Source organism: Phasianus colchicus, chromosome 3 (assembly GCF_987193195.1).
Source record: "Phasianus colchicus chromosome 3, bPhaCol1.hap1.1, whole genome shotgun sequence".
Taxonomy (NCBI): Eukaryota; Metazoa; Chordata; class Aves; order Galliformes; family Phasianidae; genus Phasianus; species Phasianus colchicus.
In genome coordinates, this window is record NC_143438.1 from 65442232 (window position 1) to 65465619 (window position 23388).

General features: G+C 35.3%; 1 protein-coding gene across 8 annotated transcripts in view; it reads left to right on the plus strand.

Annotated features, from left to right (window-relative positions):
• The window catches only part of ZFHX4 (zinc finger homeobox 4), a 151388-nt gene that overhangs the window by 101025 nt on the left and 26975 nt on the right, over positions 1 to 23388 (plus strand). For 7 of the 8 annotated variants that reach the window (XM_090137732.1, XM_090137739.1, XM_090137740.1 and 4 more), the window contains exon 5: positions 23168 to 23284. In XM_090137732.1, the coding sequence (XP_089993858.1) occupies positions 23168 to 23284 (117 nt within the window). The remainder of the gene's footprint in view (positions 1 to 23167; positions 23285 to 23388) is intronic. The other variant, XM_090137738.1, reaches the window with a different exon arrangement.

Consider the following 23388-nt stretch of genomic DNA (forward strand, 5'->3'; position numbering starts at 1 on the left):
CCGGGCTAAATTCATTCCAGGTGCAGTTCCAGGTCCACTGACTTCAATGAAATTACACCTGGGATGAATTTGGTCTGTTATTAACTATAGAGATTACATGTCCAGCTTCCTTAGTATACTAAAATACCCAGAATACATATAAATAATGAAGTATGTAATTACAGTCCTGGTTTTAATTTGTGTTTCTAAATGTGCTGATGCTTTTGCACATGTTTATAGTTACAGCTATGCTATTATATTATATTTTTGTTTAGTTCAAATATATTTGATTTTGTCTCTAAAACAGAGATACACACTTAGTCTTGTTTACTTTAAAATGTCTCAATAATTCTTTCAAAATCCATACAATGGTTGATTCCTTAATTGAAATATTAAATGATATTGGCCTGAAATACCTCATACATATTTGCATTGATAGACCTATGCAGGGCATCACAGTACTGCCACTTTAAAAAAATTCTGTAAATGAAGAGCTAACGTTCTTATTGATTATGTGTTAATCAATATACACAAATAGGTGATCTTGTCCGAGTCAATGGGAGCCAATAGAACAGTTACCTACCAATATTATATATTATAGAAAGATTTCATTCATTTAAATGGTTCCTGTTTTACATTACATTGTACGTTACAAGTCACTTGACAAGAATTTGTTCTTGACCAAATCCAAAAACTAGACAGTTTTTAAAGGAACTCTTCCTTCATCAGGAGATGTAAAAAGCATATGTATGACTTACCTCTGCATAGGTCTTCTAATTCTGTTCTCTTCCCCCGTGTCGTTTTGTACATTCCTGCATCTTGCAGTATTGCACACTGTGAAGACCTAGTAAGCGAGTTAAAGCCTGATGACGCTAACGAATCCCAGCGCAAATGACTGAATCAATAGGAAACCAGCCACTGCTGTTTAAGTGTATCGATAAATGTACCTTTATTTTCTCTTGAATGGATAAGTGTCGCAGTTAAGAGTCCTATGGATCTCTTAATTGAAAGTTAATTTTAAATCAATAAGGAGAGTCATTTAAATATTGATCAGTCCTTTCTACACGAATTGTTAGCTGATTTTTTTTGAAACAACTTTGTTTAAATGCAATCAATAGCCCACAATCAGTGCATTCCATAAAAAAATTGACAGATGTTCCCAAAATGCCTGCTAGGCATAATCTTATCTGTTTACATATGTAGCATAGATATTTCAGTTCTTTTCAGAATGTATCTGTGGCAGAAATGTGCTCTCCTTATATACCAAAGAGCACTATTAATACACATTCTTTTCTTTGTTTTTGATTAAACTGTTTTAAAATTAAAAAAAGAAGATTTCTTGGATATCTTTCAATTGTGTAGGTAGTATTCCTATTGTTTTATGAATACAGGGAGATTGCAAAAGAATGCCCTTGTTTCATGCACAGGGAAAAGAGATATAAGTGCTTATTTGAAGCACGTGTACTCTAGAATTTGTATGTCATAACCCATCAGATGTGTTTCTATACACAAAATGCTACTACATTTAATTATATAGATGTTTTTGTGTACTGTATGTGTGCATGTTGAACAGTTACCATTTTTAGCTTTATTTTTTCGATATCATCTCTTTTTCTGCATAGCAGTATACAGCCAGGCTTTCTTTCATTTCAATTTGACAAAGCACACAGTTAAGCTAAAAGGATACAAATTTCATTTCATGAGATTCCTTTGGATTAACCTAATAAAATAAACTTAGCTACATGTGGCTTTCAACATTTCAGCAAACACGACGCTCTTCTAGCTCTGTCTTCCCAAAGCACTTTCAGTAATGTACCTGTAGTGCCCTGCTACAACATAGTCTGTCACACTTAGTAATGAAGTCAGACTGGACATTTTGGTAAACGCAATATACGTAGCATTTTTCTCCTATACTCTCTAATTAATTATAAAGTCATACTTTGATGTACACAGCTCTGAAGTCATGAAGCTGTCCTTTATTATTATTTTCCTTAGATTTCAATTTTCAAATCCAGTGCTTTTTAAAGATTTGTACTTCTAAGTAATTAAGCCCTTTTTTGAAGTGTGAGGGGATAAAGCTAATTATAACAAATCAAAAAATTATATATGTAAAATTTTTTCAAAAGTAACATTTTTATTTTCAATGATGTGATTTAAATATGAAATAGACTGACAATTATTTTGACTGACATTTAACTGAAATGTATTACCATAATTATATTTCCTTTCTAAGTGACAAACTAAGGATTAAGTCCCATTAATTAAAACTGTTTATGACACATAGCAATTATGGCAGAAAATGATAAACAAACTATTTTTTTTTACTGCAAAGGAGAATAGAGTTTGTCTGGAAAAAAATAATCTGTTGTGTAATATAATTTACACTATTTTTGCTGTTAATACAGAAGTTTTCTGGTGTTCCAAAAATCTGCTGTTTCTTAGTATTGTTGTTGCAAAATTTCAAGCCCATTTCATTCAGTTTTCTACAAAAAAAAAAAAAAAAGCCATATTGAAAGGAAAGAATAAAGAGAAAGGGACAGGTATCACTAGTTCATATGCATATGGGTTCAGCATGTGAAGATACTGCTTCTCGGATCAGCCTTAAGATGTGACTGATAGATCTTATTTGTCTGATAGAGTTGACCAGGGAAATAGAGCTACAGCTGGTTACTTCATTAGGTCCTCTCATTGATTGAACCCTGCTGAAGTGATGCAGCAGGCTCCTGAGATAACTGCTGGTAATAGAACAAAATGAATTCTTATCACAGAGATTGGAAAGGCCATTAACCCTGGCCTCCAATGCTTTTCAGAGGTCACAGACAGGAAGCCAAGCGGTGACTGGGAAAACTGTTTTCTGTCTAACTACAGGTCATGTTAGAGGGGGTGTGTGACTTTTTTACCCTTCGGCTTCTGTACAGATGAAACCGTTACACTGGCAGATGTTAATAATCAGCTGTAAATAAATATTGGAAGCAGAAGAAGAAAAATGAGAAAGCAGAGGAATTTATTTCAATAAATATTTAATAAAAGAGCAATTGTTACTGTGATATTTACTGCCAGTTCTGCTGTAGATTTTTGCTTAATACTTTTCCATATAAATTGAAAAGAGAAATACATAGAGGCACTTAAAAAAGGAAATTTAATATGGTTTTATATAAAAATACCTTTCCTTCCTTCCTTCAAAGATGAGGATTATAATTGCCTGCTGCCTGCCTGCTTGCCTTATTCAGCAAGCCTATCACCAGTTCATCTGTGAATTAGTGCAGGGCGCTGTTTGCCTTTCACCTGGTTGAGAAGGGTATATATCTAAGTAACAGTCCTATAATTTACATTTAATGCAACCTTTCAATTGACCATGAGCCCACAACCTAAGCCCCCATCTCACAGCTGAGGACTTTCCCACATTTGTCAAGTCAGTGTCACTCCAACATCAGGTAGGAGAAATCATCCATTTAAACCCTGAAGCTGCACGTGACAATTTTCCTACCTCTGTGGAAAAATCTAGTCATGGCAGAAGTAGCTTTGTTACTGTGTGACTCTTGCTTTGGGAAGCAGTTTCTTTTTTTGCATGTTGATTAAGACAGTATAGTAGTCTGCATCTTATAGATCTTTTTTTTGTACTGCTGACATATATAAGGCAGTGGAGATACATGATGTAGGTTGCTTTTAGCAGTATGTTGGTGGCCTCTATCCTCGTGATTGTGATTTAATTTCAATGTCTGTGGTCATGTGGCATTCTCTGCTGGAGCCAATCTTTCACAAGGAGCAAGTTCATTTAAATGTAAATGGGGTCTTGTGGATGGAAAAAACTACCTACTTCACATCTTCAGCGACCCACCCAAGCATTTGGTTTGGCCTTCCATGCATAAATAATAACAAGAAGGTATGTTGTCATTGCCTTGCTTGAAACACCAGAAGTGGTTTGGAACAGCAAAAAATCAAAGCACTAAAAGGAGACTGGTTTGGACGAAGTCGCAGTTCAGATCCCCATCCTGACTGTAAAGTGTAAAAAAAAAAAAAATAAATAAAAATAAAAATTCAAGAAGTTATTTTAGGGACTTGGGAATTACAGGAACAGATGAAAGCTAACTCAGGCTAAAATACTCGGAAGTACCAGAAAATGTCATTTTATTAACTTGAATGGATTTTTGCTCTTAATTGTTTGTAGCAATTTGCAAGAGTTGGATGAGAATGTGATAAAAGTGGTGATATAATTAGCATCAATTTAGCATAAAAATGCAATCTTGCAATTTTTTCACTTACGTGTGGATTTTTTTTCATTGTGTTATTAAATATAATCAACTGGATTTTTTTTTCTTCTTTACTGATCTATGGAAGGAGATATGAATGTTTGCACACATTCTTTAAAATAATATCTTTTTTTTACATATATACTACTAAAGTAATATATTGTCTTCTTACAGAAATATTCCAGGTGTATTTGAGCAGAACTCAAAAATTTTCCTTATAAATTTCCTTTTCCATCAAGCGAAATCATAAACAGCTTTTCATCTGTGTGGATGAACAGATATATTTTCAGAATTATTTCATTAAATGCACACTTTTATTTGTCTCATTTATTAAGAATGCTATGTTCTGTTGCAGATGTTTCAGGGCATGACACATGGGCCTGGAATCTCACTGTATGATACCTTTGGTGAAACTCACTTATAAAACATCCAAGCGTTGACTTAGCTGTGGTCTGCACTTAGAACTTAGCAGAGTTTTGTATTTATTCCAGAGTGTGCAATAAAGTACTGGTATTTACTGTTTTCAGAGATTTCTCTAGAATACTCGATAAGCTTTTCTCTTCTTTTTGTAAAGTATCATTAGTTCAATATGAGCTAGATTTAAGCAGTACAAGATTTGCTATTCAGGGTAAGAAACAGGATATTAGTGTTTATGTTACTCAGCTATACTGGGTGTAGCTGTGAATCAAATAATTTTTATCCTGGTGGCTTCCAAACATAAAATGTTCATCTGTTGGTCCTTATTGCTTTGTTCCATTGAGCTGGTTAAGTAACAATAACCAAAGTTGTATGTTTAGTTTTCATAAAGATTCCAATGAAATAAATGCATTATGGATGTACAGTGGCTGAAATAATGTCTTTGTTTTTTGTTTTTCTTCCTATTTAACATATTATTCACCATTGGGGGATAAATGCATTGTACAGTTTTTCATTATTCAGTTGCTTTTCATGCAGACTGATTTTCATAGATTTAAGTGTTCTAGATATATTTGCTGGCAACCCCATATTGCTCTTTTTTATTTTTTATTTTTTTATTTTTTTATTAAAGAGGAAACACCTTTATCTCTTGATTGTCACGACAGTATTTGAGCTCAATTTATTTTATTTTATTTTTTTTCCTACATCTCCAGTAAGAAATCTTGGCAGCACATGTGATATGTGAAAAGAGGCTTATTGGTTGCAATGTGAACAACTTTTATTATTATTATTATTTTATTTTTAGAATGTGTAAAAGTGTTCTACTGAATGCTTTTTCCTTTGCAATTTTGAAGACTCACAAAATTTTTTCAGAGGCAAGTCTGACTCCTAATTCATAAGTCTACAGAGGCGGACTTGAAATAGATAGTGGAAATGTCAAGCTCTTTAGGAGAATGAGCAAATCCTGTGGTGGATGGTACTTATCTTTACAACTATTGAAGATTTTAGAACACATATTTTTAAATTTTGCATAGCAATTGTGATATTAAAAATAACCTAAAGATCATTAGCAGGCTAACAACAAATATTGTATTTTAAGAAAATATTAGTTTCCTATGTAATAATGAACTATGAGAGTATCTCCATGTTGCTTGTATTAGAATTTAGGATTAGAAAATTATTTGTATAATGCTTTTGGAAAGGCTCTTCTCTTGGTTTATTCTTATTAAGCTGAATTAATATGGTTCTTTCAAAACAGTAATGTATAATTTCATGGATACAGTGGAAATTATGAGCATCCTTAATTAAGGCATTTTTAGTAGAAAATTTAATAGGATCCATTTTGGGAAGTGACTGAAAGTCCACTTAAAAATGAGCAAACAATTAAATACTCAGCCTTTACTCAAAAAGGAAATATGGAAAATCTTTTCCCAGAAAATTAGTCATAGCATTATTAATACCAATTCAGAACGCCAAACAACCAAGGCATTTAATACCTGGATTTATGATCTGTAAGACAAGATCTTCCTATATTATTCATGTTGTTCCCAAAATCCTGTAGAAAGATATCTAACTAAGGTATTCAAACAGTGAAAAAAAGAACCAGACCATTTACAGGTGCAGATGCTGATGAATCTGTTTCTTAGAAAAAAGATGAATTCCACTTTGCTTGCTAGCATTTTCACTTAGGAAGGTAATATTTGTGAAACTACTGAAGTCTAAATATTGAAAAATAAAACCATAAATATGGGTGGAGTAGTTAGGATTAATGATGTCTGGCACCGGTCAAGGGACGGACACCAAGTTCCTAATAGAGTCTGCATCTTCCAGGATGGTTAGCTGGCTTTGCATTGAAGGTGGTGTTTCTAGAAACTAAGAATTAGGTTCAGCACTTTCTCCAAATATTGCCACAAACACAAGCATTACTGTTTTCCTGTTGCATTTAGGGTACATTCCTTCAGTTTTATTTTTATTTTTTTTTTCTAAAATCTACAGTTACAAATGGAAATTCTGGTTTTGTTTTCTCACACTTGTACTCTTTGATAAATGTTACATATTTTTCTGCTGTCCATGTCCAATTTAATCAATATTACAAGTGCTCCCTTGTGGTAGGCGGAACGGTGGCAATAAAGTGAAATTTCCACAGCTTTTACCCATTGAAATTCTCAGAGGGCTAGATTCTTATAAACTCCACTTTACTTCCTCTGTAATAGATTTAATAGCTCCATTCAGGAAGAAAGTTAGATGTGCTTTCTCATTTTCAAAATATAGATAGTAAACCAAGCTTTATTTTCTATCCAGCTCTTTAAGAACTTTTAACTGAAATATTCTTTTACCATGAATGTTAACAAACGTAGTTGTCTCCAGAATTGCTCTGATGCCAGTTTTATCCTGGATTTGAAAATAAGGGAGTTTACTGAGGTAAATTTCAGACATTTCCAAGATTTTTGGAACTGATTTAATTTAGGTGAGCTTAAGGCTGTTTGGAATATAGTATTCTGTACACAGGAACTGCTAACGTCCACTTTGAATCAGCAGGGCATCTGGGACCCTAGGCATCTGTTTTAAAACTTTTCACCCAGCCATGTAAATGAGCTTTTAGGCATCTAAGTGCTGCCAAAGCAATAAAAAACAATGTTATCAGAAACTAAGGTCTGGGTTTTAGTCCTAGAGTTCATTATAATAGTTTAGAACTTGCACTGTGTGCTTCTTGTGATTTTGGTGTCCTCTATTACAAAGAATTACTGTATTGTCTTCTTTCTTGTACAATGCATCATTTGGGCTCAGCAGTCACTAGAAGAGTTCTACTTCATTCTTCATGACTGATTATTTGTCTTATTAAGTTCTCCCCTAACAAAAAAAGTCTTAAAGCATTGGAATCAAAAGAGAAAGAAAAATGTTCATGCTTCCAAGAAGATACATCACCACTTACAGCCTTTATTTATATTTTAATGTCATTTCTGTTGCTATTACATTCTTTCACTGAGAAATAGATGAACAGTAGGAGTGATATCAAATAAGGGAGTTAGTCAAATTAGGTTCAATGAAGAAATTATGAAAAAAATCAACGCATTTTAAATGAAACAGCAAGATTCTAAGTGATACTGTATATCTATAAAACTCTGCATGTTGCTTCCCTGTAACTTAGTAGGCCAAGTGTTTTCATTTTACATACTATAAAATTATTGTACGTGCATTTCTGCTTAAGCAAGGATGGGGACAATTTAAAATAGAACAAGCTGTTTTCTTAATCATAGGAGCTCTAGAAAAAATTCTCAAACTGTTTTCCGCAGAGATGATCAATAATTCATTTGAGGGTAAAAAACATCAATCCAATAAAATATTTTTTTGTCCTCAATTTTTTAAGGGTTTCTTTTTTATTATTGTCATTAACCCAATTATCAAATTTCACAACTTGATCGTTTATCAACTACTTTTTCAAGTGTTTGTAGCTGGAGGGAGAAAACACAGGTGGAGACAGTCAGTAAAATGATTTTTGCAAGAGTTAAGAGTTTTTCTAAGTTGCATTTGAGGGAATTTAATTGGGGAAAAGTTTTTGGAGGGTGGGTTTTACTTTCTGACAGTTTGTTGAGTTATAGAGTCAAAAATATTACAGTCATGAGACTGCATTAAAATTCCTTAGATTTATAAAACAGTCAAATGTGAATGATGTGTGAATAGATTACCTGGGCTGAGGCTTGATTAGAGTCCATCTGCTGCCCACACCACTGGCTGCAGCCTATTGCCTCAGAATACACAGACACAAAATAAGTATTGGTCCCTGCAATTTAGTGCTGCTCCTTCATTCCACAGATAGCTTTTTACAAGTGAAAGTAAGTAAGTTACTTCAAAAGTAAATGTAGTAAATGTGTTCTTTTAGTGTAGTTTACATATGGTTTTGTTTTATTTATGTAGCCCCACCCTTGTACTACCCTGGATAACTGAGAGTTGATTATGATACATTTGGGGTTGAGTGTTTTGCTTTCTTAAGCCTTTAGAATTCTTCCCCCCCACCCCTCAATCTATGACATTCTTTAATTCTGTTTCATTAAGAAGTGAAAATTCACACTCTTGCATAACTCTAGAAGAGTTCTCACAATCTCGTGAGAAATAAAGTATCCAATCATGATGCTTGGAATATAACTTACAAAAGCTGGCTCCTCTTTGTACATTACTGTGCCAAGAGATGCTTCATCTTGCCAGCAGTAAGGCACATCTGTAACTTAACTCACAGAAGTACCCTACTTGACTTTGATGGTTACAATTTAAGCACCAGATCTTGGCTTCCCATAGAGGAATGTATGATGGGAAAGACTGAAAAAGCTTTTTGTGAAGAAAAAAAAATAATCTATTTTGAGTGAAGGAAAACATGAAATAAACTTTCTTTAGAGTTTGATCAGGAACTGCTTCTGGAAGCAGCTCACTGAAACTCTTGAACCTGCACACTGTCTTTAGAGTATTTAGCAATTTTACTTTATCTTTGATTCTTTTTTCTGTTATAACTAGGTGTTAGGTTCAAACTTAGTTATGCTGAGTTTATTGCAGTCTCAAGTGATATTCCTTATATGATTTTCAATGATGAGTTTGCAAGGAAGATGACCTAGTTGAATCGGATTCCATTTTCAGCTTGTTTCTCTTAAAGGTATGGTTGATGATTTTTCAGGAAGGGCTGAAATAAATTCCAGGCCCCAAAATGGAACTTTAGGCCATTTCTATTTCGATTTGATATAGAAAGGCAGCATGTATGCACCACTCATAGCTCTCAAAATGCTGTTAGAATAGTATTTTTACTCAATTTTAGAAGTTGATTTAAAACATCTTAGTTTAATAAAAGTAAAATTATTTTTCCTACACCAATACCTGATTTGTTTTATTTTTATCCCAGAGATGCAAAATAGTTCTGCTTAACTCTATGACCAGTGAATTAAAGGAAGTCAGTTTAGTTTTTTTTTCATGCTGAAGCATCTAACTTCTCTAGTTATGAAAAGTAAAAAGTGCCCTGATTCCTTGTAAGGCCAATTTCTGTTGAAAAAGACTTGTGAATTGTTTGTCCTCTACATATGTGAACAATCAAAAATATTTTAATTTTTTTATGAACTTTGTGAAGGCTATCCAAAAGCAGCATGCTGTAATTGTATACATAGATCTTGGGAGTGGCACAAGCTAGGCAAACTATTTAAGTAGGTGTTCTGCCAGCATGATGTCCCCTCTAGAAACATAGATATTGTCCATCATAGCCATCAGCTAAAAGACAGCATTTGTCAGTCAGACAAACCGTGCATGATGGAATGAGTGAAGAATGTAACCACATAGTCACACTCATTCCAAAACAGATACTAAGATGGAAAAGCTTGGATGAATAGTCTTTTCCTGTCTTACGTTCATTGGAGAATATGACCAGTATGTTTATCTGTGCCGATGCTGGTATTGAGTATGACAAGTATGCCAGATACAGGAAGCATCCATATCAGTGAAAATGACATGCTGATGCCAAATGCCTACCCAAATATTGTTCAATGAAATGGACAGTGCCCCATTTAATCACTACAACAAACTCTGAAGAGAAAGCCAGTGGCACACCTCTCAATTCATCAAGCTGTAGCTGTTGGACGCAACCTGTTACAAATATAACAGACAATATCTTCAATCTACATAGTTTCTGCAGTGAGTTGAACTGAAGTACTGATTCTTATCCATAAAAGACACTTTAAGATATTTCAGAAGTGGAAAGCAAATAATATGTTCTTGATACAGAAAAGGTACAGAATATCTGCCTGTGCTAAAGGGAGGATATCTCAAAAAGAGGAGCTCAGTCAGAAAAGAGTGTTGACTTCAATAATTGCTCCATCATCCATTCACGTGTAGTTAACTGAAGTGCCTATCCTGACTTTCATGTGAGCTCATCAGAAATGATCCCAGATCAGCAAATCTGACTGAGTAGGCAGACCAGCAATGTAAGAATAGCTAACTAGGACTGTGCCTGAAAATTACCTACTTAATTTCCATGGAATTTTTTAAAGAAAAAAAGCTTCATGCAGAATTTATTTTTTTTAAAGATAACACTAACAATTTTACCCATTCTTTAAAAGAAGATACTGTTTTTAGGTGCTGAGTGAGACTTGAATTATTTAATGATGCATGGATTACATAAGCAGTAAGCTGCAGAATTTCTTTTTTTTATGAAGGTGGCTTTGTTAATCTCACTTTTATAAGAAACTTTACAGTTGTTTTTTGTTTTTGTTTTTCTACTTTTGCAAGCTATCTACTGCTTCTTTGTCATTATGTTCCACTTTTCAAGTGAAATGCTACTATAAAATAGTGGCCAATCCCCAGATCTCAAAGCCCACATGGTTTTCTGTGATTGGAAGTGAACAGAATTTTCTCAATGTATTTGTAGGTTAGTGTGTATGGAAGTTGTATGTTTTATGGAGACTATAAATCTGCTTAAAAGATTTTGCACTGATGCAAGTCCTCTGTACCTAATGTATAGGTTTTTGCTAATTTCTGTGAGACTGTGGATTCTTGAAACTTTCAATCCATTAGTACTTAGACAACACTGAGCACTTCTGAAATTCAAACCTTGCATAAGCTCATTCTTCTGTAGTGTGATCTTTGAACATTTGAACTTCTATGAATACCATTCCTCAAACAAAGTCAATCTATGACAATAGTTCACACAATCCGTATGATTATTTTTTCTTGTTTCTTTCCATGGTAAGGGAAGCTACAATATTTTTTTTGTAATTACAATGTGTATGAATTGATAACTACATACCTAGAAACACTGCTTACAAACTTCAAATAAAATTATTACATTTCATCAATATTAGCACAGTTATTTGCCTACATATAAAATGAAAAGAATTGTACATTAATTCTGATACAAACTAGATGCTGTGCTATTCCTAAATCCTATTCCTAATTCTTATTCTTATGTCAGCAAATACTTGATGTAATATGGTAACCTGAATCGGTAAATTGTTACAGTTCTGCAAGAGGTCTCAGTCACACCACTGTTGTGAACTGCAGCCTTATTTGTGTAGGAAAATCCTCATTCATGGCTTTACAGTCGACTCTCACTCATTTTATGACTTTATGTGGTACAAATAACATTCAGATAATGACATCTGTAAAAATATATATTGCTTACTGATCTCATGCTCATGAACAAGAAAAAGGAGAGATTATGTATTGATGTAGTAGAGCAGATCTGTTTCTACCTCTGAAAGAAACCACTCTCATAGTCAAGAAGGATTAATATACATTGTACTACCTTAATTCAGTACTATGTGCGTATGCATGAAGATGGGTTCTGTAATTACATAGTCACATGGCATATTCCCCTTGCCTTCTTGCCTTTCTGAGTTTATGGAAGGGAGCCGTATGGGGAGGAGGCTGTTCAGCATTGGCAGAAAATGTCTACAGAGCCCCAGCATGTTTGCTGAGAAATTCAGGAGGGAGGCAGGTGATGCCAGGAAGAAAAATGATGGGGTATATTTAAGACAACGGAAGAACTTGCTTCTATGTCTGTCTGCCGGAGAGCTCCTATTTTTTTATCCTAAGCAGGTCACCTTCCTCAGACTTTTCAGAGGAGTTCACTGGCTGTGTGGCCTTTATTTTCTGAGTGCTTGATTTGAGGCTGTAGTATAGTGTTAAATAAGTGCTGAACACACAGAGCTGCAAATGAAAGCAATCAGTGCTTTGCTTTGAGCATATAAAGTGCTATATATTGCTATGTACTTGGAAAAAATTGGGTCCCATCTGTATCAAACTGAGTTCACCAAGTTAGTAGATTTTTTTTAACCTCAATTTCTCTATACCTCTCCTTTGTGAAATTACAGAATTGCCTACTCATCTTTTAGGACATAATGAAGATATGTTCATTAATGTTTGTTCAACAATGAAAAGTCAATGATGAAACAAATAATCATTTTTTTCAGAATAGGTTGAAGAGATGTAGTAAGTAAAACCTGTGATCACAGGTTAAACAGCGAGTAGAAAACAAAATCCTGAACAGCTTTTCACTAAATAAGTATCATTATGTTTGTGTAGTGAAAAAGGGATGTTTTTGCAACAGGGTAGAGCTTGTTTAAGAAATTAGAGATTGTGTCTAAAGGGAAGTGTCCTGAAACATCTTGTAAGATATTAGAGTATTTTACTTCTTTGATGTTATTAATGGCTTTATATATGTGTGTATATAAATGTTTTTACATCTATAGTCCTATAGTTATTATTTTGAAGACTTGAGCTGGAAAGATAGTTATCATGTTGTACTATACTGAAAGTTATATGAAACATCACTGAGCTTGAATTTGATACACAAACTCATTTTAGCTGAGCTAATGAACCAGCTGAGTGTAGCAAAGGATTTTGTTCTCACTGTGGACAAGTAGTGGTGAAAGATAGTGCAGTAAGCCAAAAGGAGAATGATGAGACTGAAAAATCATGGATTTAATTTTGGACAGTGGGGGACATCATGCCTTACATTAATTTCCAGTCTCCTTGCCAAGGAATTACTGTCCTCATCCAGTATTTTCTTTCCATATCTCTCCCCCTGCTCTCTTAATGCATTATTTTTCACACTCCAACAGTGCTGTTTATTTGTCTTAAGTCTACTTTTGCTGCTCATTCTTTAGATGTCCTTCTGTATGTCCAGTTAGCTTCCAACTCCTGTCCCTATCCAGCCACAAACACTTCTGTCCCTAATGGCTGCCAACTTTGATATCTCTGCACAAACCTCTCAGAATGTCACAATATCTTTACCTTATTTATTTGGTATATTTTATTGGTCTGTATTTTAATTCCCAGCCAGCTCTATCTCCTCAAGTCCAGTCTGGCACTGGAATTTAATACCCTGCTGATTCTAGTACTAGTCTCCTGCTTTCTACATACTTTCCATTTTCATTTTTGCTATCTTAGTTGCTCCATCCTTTTCCGTATCCTAGTCATCTGTGTTATTTTTTTTTTAATCTGAGGGTGGTAAGGCACAGACATAGGCTGTCCAGAAAAGCTGTAGATGCCCCATCCCTGGAGGCATTCAAGGCCAGGTTGGATGGGCCCTGGACAACCTGATCAAGTAGGTGGCAATTCTGCTATGGCAGGGCAATCCCCCTGGAATTAGATGATCTCTAAGATTCCTTCCAAACCAAGCCATTCCATGATTCTAAGATTCTTTAGACCACATTCTGCTTACCTCTCCCCAGTTCTTTCTCTAATCCTCAACACTCACTTAGATACTTCTGTTGTTCCTGCCAACATCATAACAAGGGGCAACATCTAGCTCCTGCTCTCCTGTAGCAATCAGTTGTGCACTGGGCAATAACAGAGCAACAAAAGGAAAATAATTAGGAAAACTTTGGTTTCATGATTGCAGTATAGATAAGCTGCCAGGAGGACCTGTATTTTAGAATAAGTATTTAAGCTGCAGTTTCTCTATGAGGATGGCATCCTCATTATTTAGTACATGTATGAACTGTGTGACAAGTTTTGCAGAATCTCTGTGGGACTTGACTCAGTACATACCTTGGTGAGCTCTCAGCCCTCTAGGAAGTGTGAGTGTTTTTGGTGAATACGGATTCCTAGGAAAATTTTAGCTCTTTAGTTCAAGTAGCGTTTCTGCACATGAGTAAGTAGAATTCTTTAAAACTATATCGCTTGGCTGAAACATTTTTCTTCAATGTGGCACATGTCAGACATCATCGTGACAGCTGAACTTCAGGTTGCTGTTCAAAATTACTGGAACAGTAAAGATGTACAATATATATATATATATATATACACAGCTATATGTAATATGTGAATGTATTTATACTGTGCATATTCTCAGAAGTATCTGAATTATTTTGTCTGAAGTTAAAAAAACAAAAACAAAAAAAAAAACATTGATATCCAATATACAGCAGAAATTTACCACAATAGAATTCAGCCCAAGCAGTTCAAGTTTACTGAAGTTACAAGGGAGTGAAAAGACAGCTGTGTGGTGGGAAGTCTACATTAAGCTTACAAATGGGTGGCCTCATCAACTTGTCTGAAGTCATTAAGAACAAATTTTAAGTTCAGGTCTTGCTCAGTGGCTTTCTTGGGAATATTTTCAGTGCTATCAACAGAGCCACCTCAGAAAACATTTCAGGGGTTTAGCTAAATTGACAGAGTAGATCTGTGTTTATTAGACAGTTGTGAACTGGAATTCTATAGGCAAGGAATACCCTCAGCTTCAGCCAAAATATAATTATGTTGCTGACAATAAAAATTAAGGTGGGGAGGATTGTTATTTAAACTATGTATGAGAGAAAGAGCACTCAAATGAGAAAACCATGTAGTTAATGTAGTGTGATATATTGGACAGTGAGAATTAAAAATGTAATTAAAGGAAAGAAGAAATGAAAGATGAAGAAAACATCTAGTGTGTTACACTGTGTAAAAAGAAAACATGGATATGAATAAAGCCACCCATGCTATGCTGTAATCACTTGAGAGCAAGTCTGGGTGACCAGATATGTTTAACCCCTACATATAACTGGCATTTTTGAATTCAGAAAATCTGTGTATGTAATACACTCTCTTTCATTATTTATGTCAGCCACTACTGTGCTAAGATCTAATTGATATTTCCTTCTTCAGAGCATGCCATGCAAGTGTTCCCATCAAACTCGGCAGCAGATTTGAGTTTCAACCTTAGAGTAATTAGTAGAGGAGGGTGTAATTCCTGACCTCAAACATTGCAGCAGGAAAAGATTAGCTTTAGGTGTTGAAGCACAGCCAGAGAATAGGAAGGATCCCATAGGCTATCATGGAGTACAGAGATGTAGCATGTTATGGCTATGAATCCCAAACAGACAAATAATATAATGTGAGTCAGGAACATTCCACAGAATTGAATAATATTTGAACAATTACACAAAAGTTTATTATCAAATTTTTCCAGACTGGGACTAAAAGGGGAAAAGGAAGACAGAAACATAAGGGAATAGGAATCAACAGGAAGATATTGCTGTTTTTTACTTCTTTTACTAGTTCTGATGAACAGATTTTTATTCCTTTCTCTTTTTTCAGTAGTGAGCTTGACTCTGTACCAATATAATATATTATATAGTACAGTTATAAAGGGAATTTTTTTACAGATTTTTGGAGGAATTGGCAGTGGAAGTGTCAGTGAAGATTCTCACACATCATCCAACTATTGTGATCTGGTTTGAAACACCTGTGCTGTCTGTCCAAAAAATCAAAAACCACTTGGGGTATGCTGTGTTAAACAGTGCATATGGTGCATGCATATGTTAACCTTTTGAGTCTGAAGATTTAAGCAATATTTACAGCAATTTAATTTGAAAACAACAATAATAATCACAGGCTGCTGTATATGCTATAAAATATTCATCAGGCAACTGTGAAAAAGTAAATAATTCTGTGAAGACTATTAAAAAAAAAGTAAAAATTCTAAAAAAAAAAAAATAATTGTTATCTTGAGAGATATTTTTCACCCTCTAAGTAAATTACCTACTTTTACCTACTTCTGCCTGTGACACTTAGCATCAAAGACTGGGAATACTAAAACTGCAGGGATGTAGGTTAGCTACATGACAAGGCATAGTACAATAATTTATTAAGGTCAAAAAACATGTATCCTTAAAAATGGAAATAAAGCCAAAGTGATGTTAATAAAACCGAACATAGAGGTTGGATAAGAAGAGCAATTACATGAAGGTACCTAACAAAGCTGAATAGGAATTGTTAAAGTATCTCAGAAGTAAAACTCTGCAGAAGAGTCATTAGGTCTGCTAGACCACCAGAGAATAAGGAGCCAGTCCAAAAATGATCCAGAGGTGGCAAAGAAAACAAATTCCTTTTCTCTAGTATTCTCAAAAGACAAAGGAGAAATATATGCAGTAACAGAATTCTTTACAGATAAATTCAGAGACATACCGTTAGTGAGCCATAATTCAGAGAGAAATTTGGAAGGTAAATGAGAAGGATTTTACAGTGTATTTCAGAGAGAAGCCCAAAAACTAAGTTGCTAATAAAGTAGGTCATTTAAATAAGCTGTTAATTAATTAGTAAATGCAGTCTAAACATTTTTTCTGGAAAATGTGAATGGGAGAGCCCATCTCATCACTAACATGAGGTACTGGAAACTCAAGTCAACTGAGAGGTAGGACAAAATGCAAGAAATCAGGACAACAGAGATGTTTATGTGTGAAGGGGCACCGAAAAAGATTGAACAATGACAGAAAATTAAAACTAGGCTGAACAAGAGGAATACAAGTAAGGTGAATATTATAGTGATGGTCCAGTAATTTTTTTAAATTATTTATTTTCTGTATGCTAGAAATAAGCACACTATAAGTTGCTGAATGTCACGAGAAGACTATGGCTTTTTGAGCTTTGGATCAAGCTCTTAGGCTCAGGTTCACTCATCTAAATTCTAACATTTAGCTGCAGTTCCAAACTGAAGTCTTCACTCTAAACAGTAGATTTCACTCTAAAATCCTTCTATAGTCAGTGAGGGATTAGACACCTCCAGAGGCTAATTCAGGCTTCCTAAAGTCTGATTTGTACCCTGAAGATACCTGTTTCTCCCTCCTTAGGGAGGAAGCCTAGAGCAGTGCCTGAAATTAGGCAGCGTATCTGAACCAGCATATTGAATAAGAATTAGTAATGAGATTGAATTTTCTGTTCAAAATAACCCCGATGCAAATGTATTAGTCCTCAAGACAGACAGTGCTAGTACTCATCATACCTTTAGCTGATGGGGAAAACAGCATTTTCTATGAACCATAATGGCAGCCAAAATAAAAGTATAGATGAGCTGGAAAAGTTGGACTATCCTCAATATAGATTCATGCTTCAATGCCTTTCTAGAGAAGGCCAAGTAAGAAAAGTATCCCTTTTTGCATAGTAAATGATTAACTGTGCATTTCCAATCACATCTGGAAAACATTGCTGTTTCTGAATATTTGATGTTCTCTGTTAATGGTTTTGTCAGCATATGCTTCTTTTGCCTCCTGCAAAATATTTGATAAAATACTAATACAAAAATAAAACAACAAAAACCCCCACAGATTTTTCCTTATTCTTATCAGCCAGTATGGCTCAGTGTAAGTTTACCAATGTTTTACACCATTATCAGAGTAAAATACACTTATTTTCCTGGTTTATGCTGGGAATACAAGAGGGAGACTAGAAAGCAATCAATCCTAGCCAGGAATGAGATAAAGGGAGAGCTTGCTCAGTCACCGAACTGGAAAGGACACCCCACCCCTCTAAATTTCTGGGGAGAACATTCCCTTTCCTTCTCCAGCAGCTGGAAGTAGATAGCAGTTTTAAAAAAAAAAAAAAGAAAAAGGTTGAGGGGGAATAATAGGAAATAATATAGTGCTAGGCAGATTAACTGGTGATAACCAATCTTTTCTACCTTCACAAATCAAGGAAAAAAAAAAAGGAAGCAGGATAGAAGAGACCTGCTACTCCCTGGTAGTCAGAGAGATGAGACTGAGTGTGATGAGTGGGAAATACTTGCTGCTGGGTGGGGTGGGTGTGATTTGTGATGCTGCTTGGGAAGCAGCATGATGTGCTCTGTTTGGCCAGCTTTGCAGTTGGGCTTTTCTGACACAGTAATAAACCAGAAGAAAATAAGCATCAGAATGCTGTAAAAAAAAAAAATCAAATGATGCACCACAAAACAAAATGGTACAGTTTGATACAAACTCCAGGTTAGCAGTCAATATGATGATCATCACTTAATTATACGCTTGTTTGCAGGAAGCTCAGCCTTCTAAAAGCAATAGTTTTAAATATAACACAGTGATTAGAAACAGTTATTAACAGGTTGGTGTTGTTATTCCCCTTGAGTCATTATATGAGAAATTAGCAATCCTTTTTGAAGATGAAATATGACCACTAGAGAATGCAGTCAAGATCTTGAATGTGTAGGTCATGCTGTTCCTTACTCATGCTCTGCAAGACTAGCCAGAAAATTAAATAAATACTTTCTGAAATATTTGGGTAAATAAACTGTAATTCAGAAGTCAGAGAGAACCCAAGTAGAGCAGCTGAGGTAATCCAGAAGAAAATCCACACAGCTTGCTTTTAATTCTATTTTTTCTTTCCTTTCATACTCATTGGGTTTTTCTTCTTTGGTTTCTTTTGTTGTTCCTCCTTTCTCTACATTATCTAACACAAGCCCATTTCTCCAATCTGTCCTTCCTTTTTTTTTTGCTGCTGGTTAATTCTCATCCTGACAATCTCATTAAGTCACTTCTTCTTCCAGATGAACATGGGATACACCTGTGCTGAACATTCATATGTACCACTGATTCAGCTGTTAATTGAACGTATTAAATAACAAACACCAAATATATGTATGTGTATTAATTTATCTCTCATTTCCTATTTATCACTTACAACTTCAGCTGATTGATTTATTCTTTCCACTTTCATCCGGACCTCAGCCACAAACACTTGCTTAATCTTGCTTTCTCTCTTATAACCACAATTACTCACCCACAACTAGTAGGTCATCCCCATTTAGGTAATTACTTGCAATTTGGATAGTGCAAAAGGGATACTAACAGCAACAACAACAAAATTTAGGACCAAAACAGTCATTACTATGAATTGTTTCATATACCAGTGAAGTTTCCACTCTGACTTTTATCTTGTTTTAACTGTTTCATATTTTATTTCAAAAGGTAGTATTGTTCATATGCTGGATGTATTCTCAGCAATCTGCCTTTTCTAATCTATCTATATATATATGGATATTCATCTAAGTTGCTGCTAGTATCAGCTAGGTTGAGGCCTGGATTTTACAATTGAAAGCATCACACACCTTGACTTCATTGAACTCATGAAGGTCATAAGGGTCTTTTATGAAATTGGTATAGAATTGGGGCCCAAGAGTGTAGATTAACATACTAAATTATATGATGTAGAATACGTAATATGCAATATCAGCTGATTAACTTTGCTTATAAAGCTTAACTCCATTTTCCATGATTTGACAGTTTTAGTTCAGACTATGCTAACCTCACTTTTTTGTGTTTAATTCAAAGTCAGCTATGAGGAAAAAGTTGATAATGTATAAATTCAAAAGATCCAACATCAAAAGAAATTTTCAACATTTAGACAAAATAAAACCAGGTGTGAATAAAATATCATATTTCAATAGTAAGTATTATTAAAGCCATTATACAGTTGAATCTGCTGGTCTATTCATTTTCAAAGCTGACATTTGTAAATGTATATAGGCAAGACTCTTGTAAATCTATAATAGAGTATTAGGACTTGTTTTGGAACCTGTGGCCCCATCCCACTGTGTTTTGTTGATTTTCAGCAGGAATCACTGCATTTTTTTATTACTGAATAGTATTCTTATTGCTTAGCATTTGAAGTAAGAACAAAAATTTTACTCAAAAGAGATATTTGTCGGTTATTCTTTTTGCATAGGTATGTAGATTTTTTTTTGATAGCACATTTCATTAGACATTCTCGCTATCTATTCTAATGAACATGAACAGTCTTTCTAAGGATTTTTGTTGTTGTTGTAAATTTACTACTTTTAAGTTAGAGCTGTTGGATTTCCATCCTGTCCCTTTGATAAATGTTTCGATAGTGTGAATCTTAGACAGCCTTTCTGTAATTTTGAAGAAAAATATGAGAAGTTGTATTATCATGTCTGTCTATGAAATTTATTCCTGAAGAGAATACCATACATATTTCTGAAATGAATGCCAAATGTATTTTCTAGAAGTGAGTGCCATTGAAAGCCAAGGCAGGCAATTTATACTGTGCATAATAATGATATTAATTTTTATGGTGTGTATAAGTTACATTTTGATTAGTTTTTTGCATGATTAAAAATTTGCAAAGTCTTTATGGCCCCCAGGAGCCTACCTGTAATAAACAGCTCTCACCTTCCAAACCATAAAACAGGTCTGCAGCACTTGAACATTAGAGCTAATTGCCTTGCTACATCAAAGGGAGCACCACAAGACTGAGAAAAATCACAGAAGGGGGTGGGGGTGGGGAGCAGGGGGCAGTTTCACCTCTAAAGGTTACGTGTTTGTGGCTTGGTGGAGCCCTGTAAAGTTATGGCCTCAGAACTGCTGTTTGCGATTAAGTTGATGGGGAAAGTCTATCCCGCAATCTCTCCCTGCTGCTGACACAGAGTCTTTGTTCACATTCAGATTTCTCAAACTGTTGCCAGGGTCAGGCTGAGGTCAGACACCACGATGATGTATAGGAGAACATGTCTGGGAATTTCTCTCACACTTAAAACACATACCAGAAAAACAGGAGAGCACCCTGCAAAAATTGTCTGATGAGACCCAGATGATACTGTAGCTTTTCTTTTAGTACCTTCATAATTTTCTTTCTCTTTGCCTGACACACACACAATGTTTTATTAATGTGTGCCACGATAGCCCTTACAATTTTATGTCCCCTCAAGATAAGGACACTCAGTAGCACTTTGACACTTCATTTTCCAGCCCAGGGGAACTGGGCCAGTAAATCTACTAAAAGAAGCAGTGCGACCGTTCCCAAGGATGAGTCGAGAAGGGATTTGCCACGGGCTCTGTGAGGCCACAGGGCCTGACACTGGATACGAGCCTCATGTGTGTTCACTTGGCATTAACACAGCCCGATGCAGGCAGGATCACAGGCTCACAGCATCCCGAACTGTGCTCCCTTGCCAGTCGGACAAACATGGCCCTGCTTCCAGCTGCGGCCGGGATGGCTCCCATGTTTGATTAGCTATCATCGCAGGAGGGAGCGGGGTCGCAGCAGGCAGAGTGCTAAAACAGCACAAGAGGGGATCCATTTGGATGGAAATTTTTTAGTATGCAGTTATTTTTAGGAGAGGGGTCAGTCTTTCTCCCTGTATTGTTCCAGAGGGTGGACATGCATGCTTAGCGCTAAACCATTGTATTTTAATGTCAATGCAAAACACATTGATCTGTGGTTGATTTTTTTTTTTTTTTTTCGATTTCCAAATTTGCAGCTGTTTTGTTTGGACTTCTTTTCCTCTCTCTCCTTTTATTTTTTTTTTTTTTCCTGATTTACAAAAGGTTTTGAGAATCAGATAGGTTTACCACATCGATCTGAGGGTTGTTTGCCTGGGCGTACAGTTTCAGTGCATGGCTGGCAAGTAAGGCACTAAGCAGCAATTTTTTTTGTGCTCAGCTGCTATATATGACAGAGGATATTTCATTCGGCTGTCAGAATGTTATTAATAAAACATGGGGTGCGAAGAGGGCCACTATTTCCCCTTTCAATCACTATAGCATTTACAATGAAAATTTTATGCAGTGTGTAATTTTCAGTTAATGCTTGACACTTAAAATGTCGGTAGCTGCATTTTGTATGGTTCCTGAAGGGTTAATTGTATCATGTTCCCTGCATAAAAGCTCTGCTTATCAAAAGTGAATAGAAGAGTGTATGCAAATGTGTGTCTGTGACCTTTTGCCTTTCCAGGGTTAATTTATATGGTCATTAAAGATTTTATGAAATTGAGCAGCTTGGCGCTTTGAATCCCATTTTACCTTCACCTCCTAATTTATATAATTCCTACCTGAACTGAGAAATATGATTTGGTGGTTTTTTTTTTTTTTTTTTTTTTTTGTGCTGCAATGAAAACAGCATGCCATGCTGTGGGGAGTTGCAAGTCTGGTTATCTGGCATTACTCAGATTGCTAAAAATTCATTAAAATGTGACATCAGCACAGTGAGAGACAAATGATCACAGGATGAAAAGGAACAGTGGGCCTTTCACGGATTAGTGCTACACAACCCCAGCATAGAAGCTAACTGCATAAACAGATTAATCCACCAGTAGCAGCATAGCTAAGATTTACAGAATAATTAAATAGGCTTGAGTTACTGTGAAGATTTCCATGTAATCTAGCTGGTGTGAACACGTAAGTGAGGTGTGGGTAATGCTGCTTCCTCAGAAGCCATGTACCAAGTTGTATCATTTATCCTGAATGGCTCCCCCTGGAGACAAAATTTGAGACTTCTCCCGCAAAGCCAGGGGTTTATATTTAATACAGTACCTAATACCTAATACTTACTTACTGCAATTAGCGGGATACTGCTGTACTAATAGGATTTATATTTGAATTCCCCTTTTTTTCTCTTTTTTCTTTTTTTGGCTTAAAGATACATTTTTACATGGGCTTGCTTTTGTTCAAGCTGGCATGGTATATGTGTGCATCTGTATGCGTGCATTTTAACACAAGTAATTTCTTGCTAAAGAATATGAAATGATAAGCTTTAAATCTGGTATGCTGGTGGGAAGTGGATACTCTGATAAAGACACATTTGGAATTTCTGGGTAGATTTTGAAATATTGCCAATTATTCCTAATTAATGTCCAATCTCCTTAAAGGGCCATTCTCTACATTTTCTTCATCTCTTCCCTATTTTGGCAACTTCTTTAAGTGCTTGAAGAGCTCTTTTGAAGAGTTTTTTACCTGCTGTTGAATGGCCACTAAGTTGGATCTTTTTTCTATGCTTTTCCCCAGAAGAACAAGGTGAAGATACAGAAGGGTCTGCTAAAAGTACATCAGTGGCTGTTGGTGATGATAAGGACTCAAGTGAGAGAGACAATACTGAAGCTAAAAAAACTAGTAAGGACTCTGGTAAGATGCTAGAACTTTGTCTTCCTCTTTTTTTTTTTTAACTTATGAAATGTTCTTTCATTTTAAACTGTCTGGACATTCCCACTACTATTCATTGCATGTGC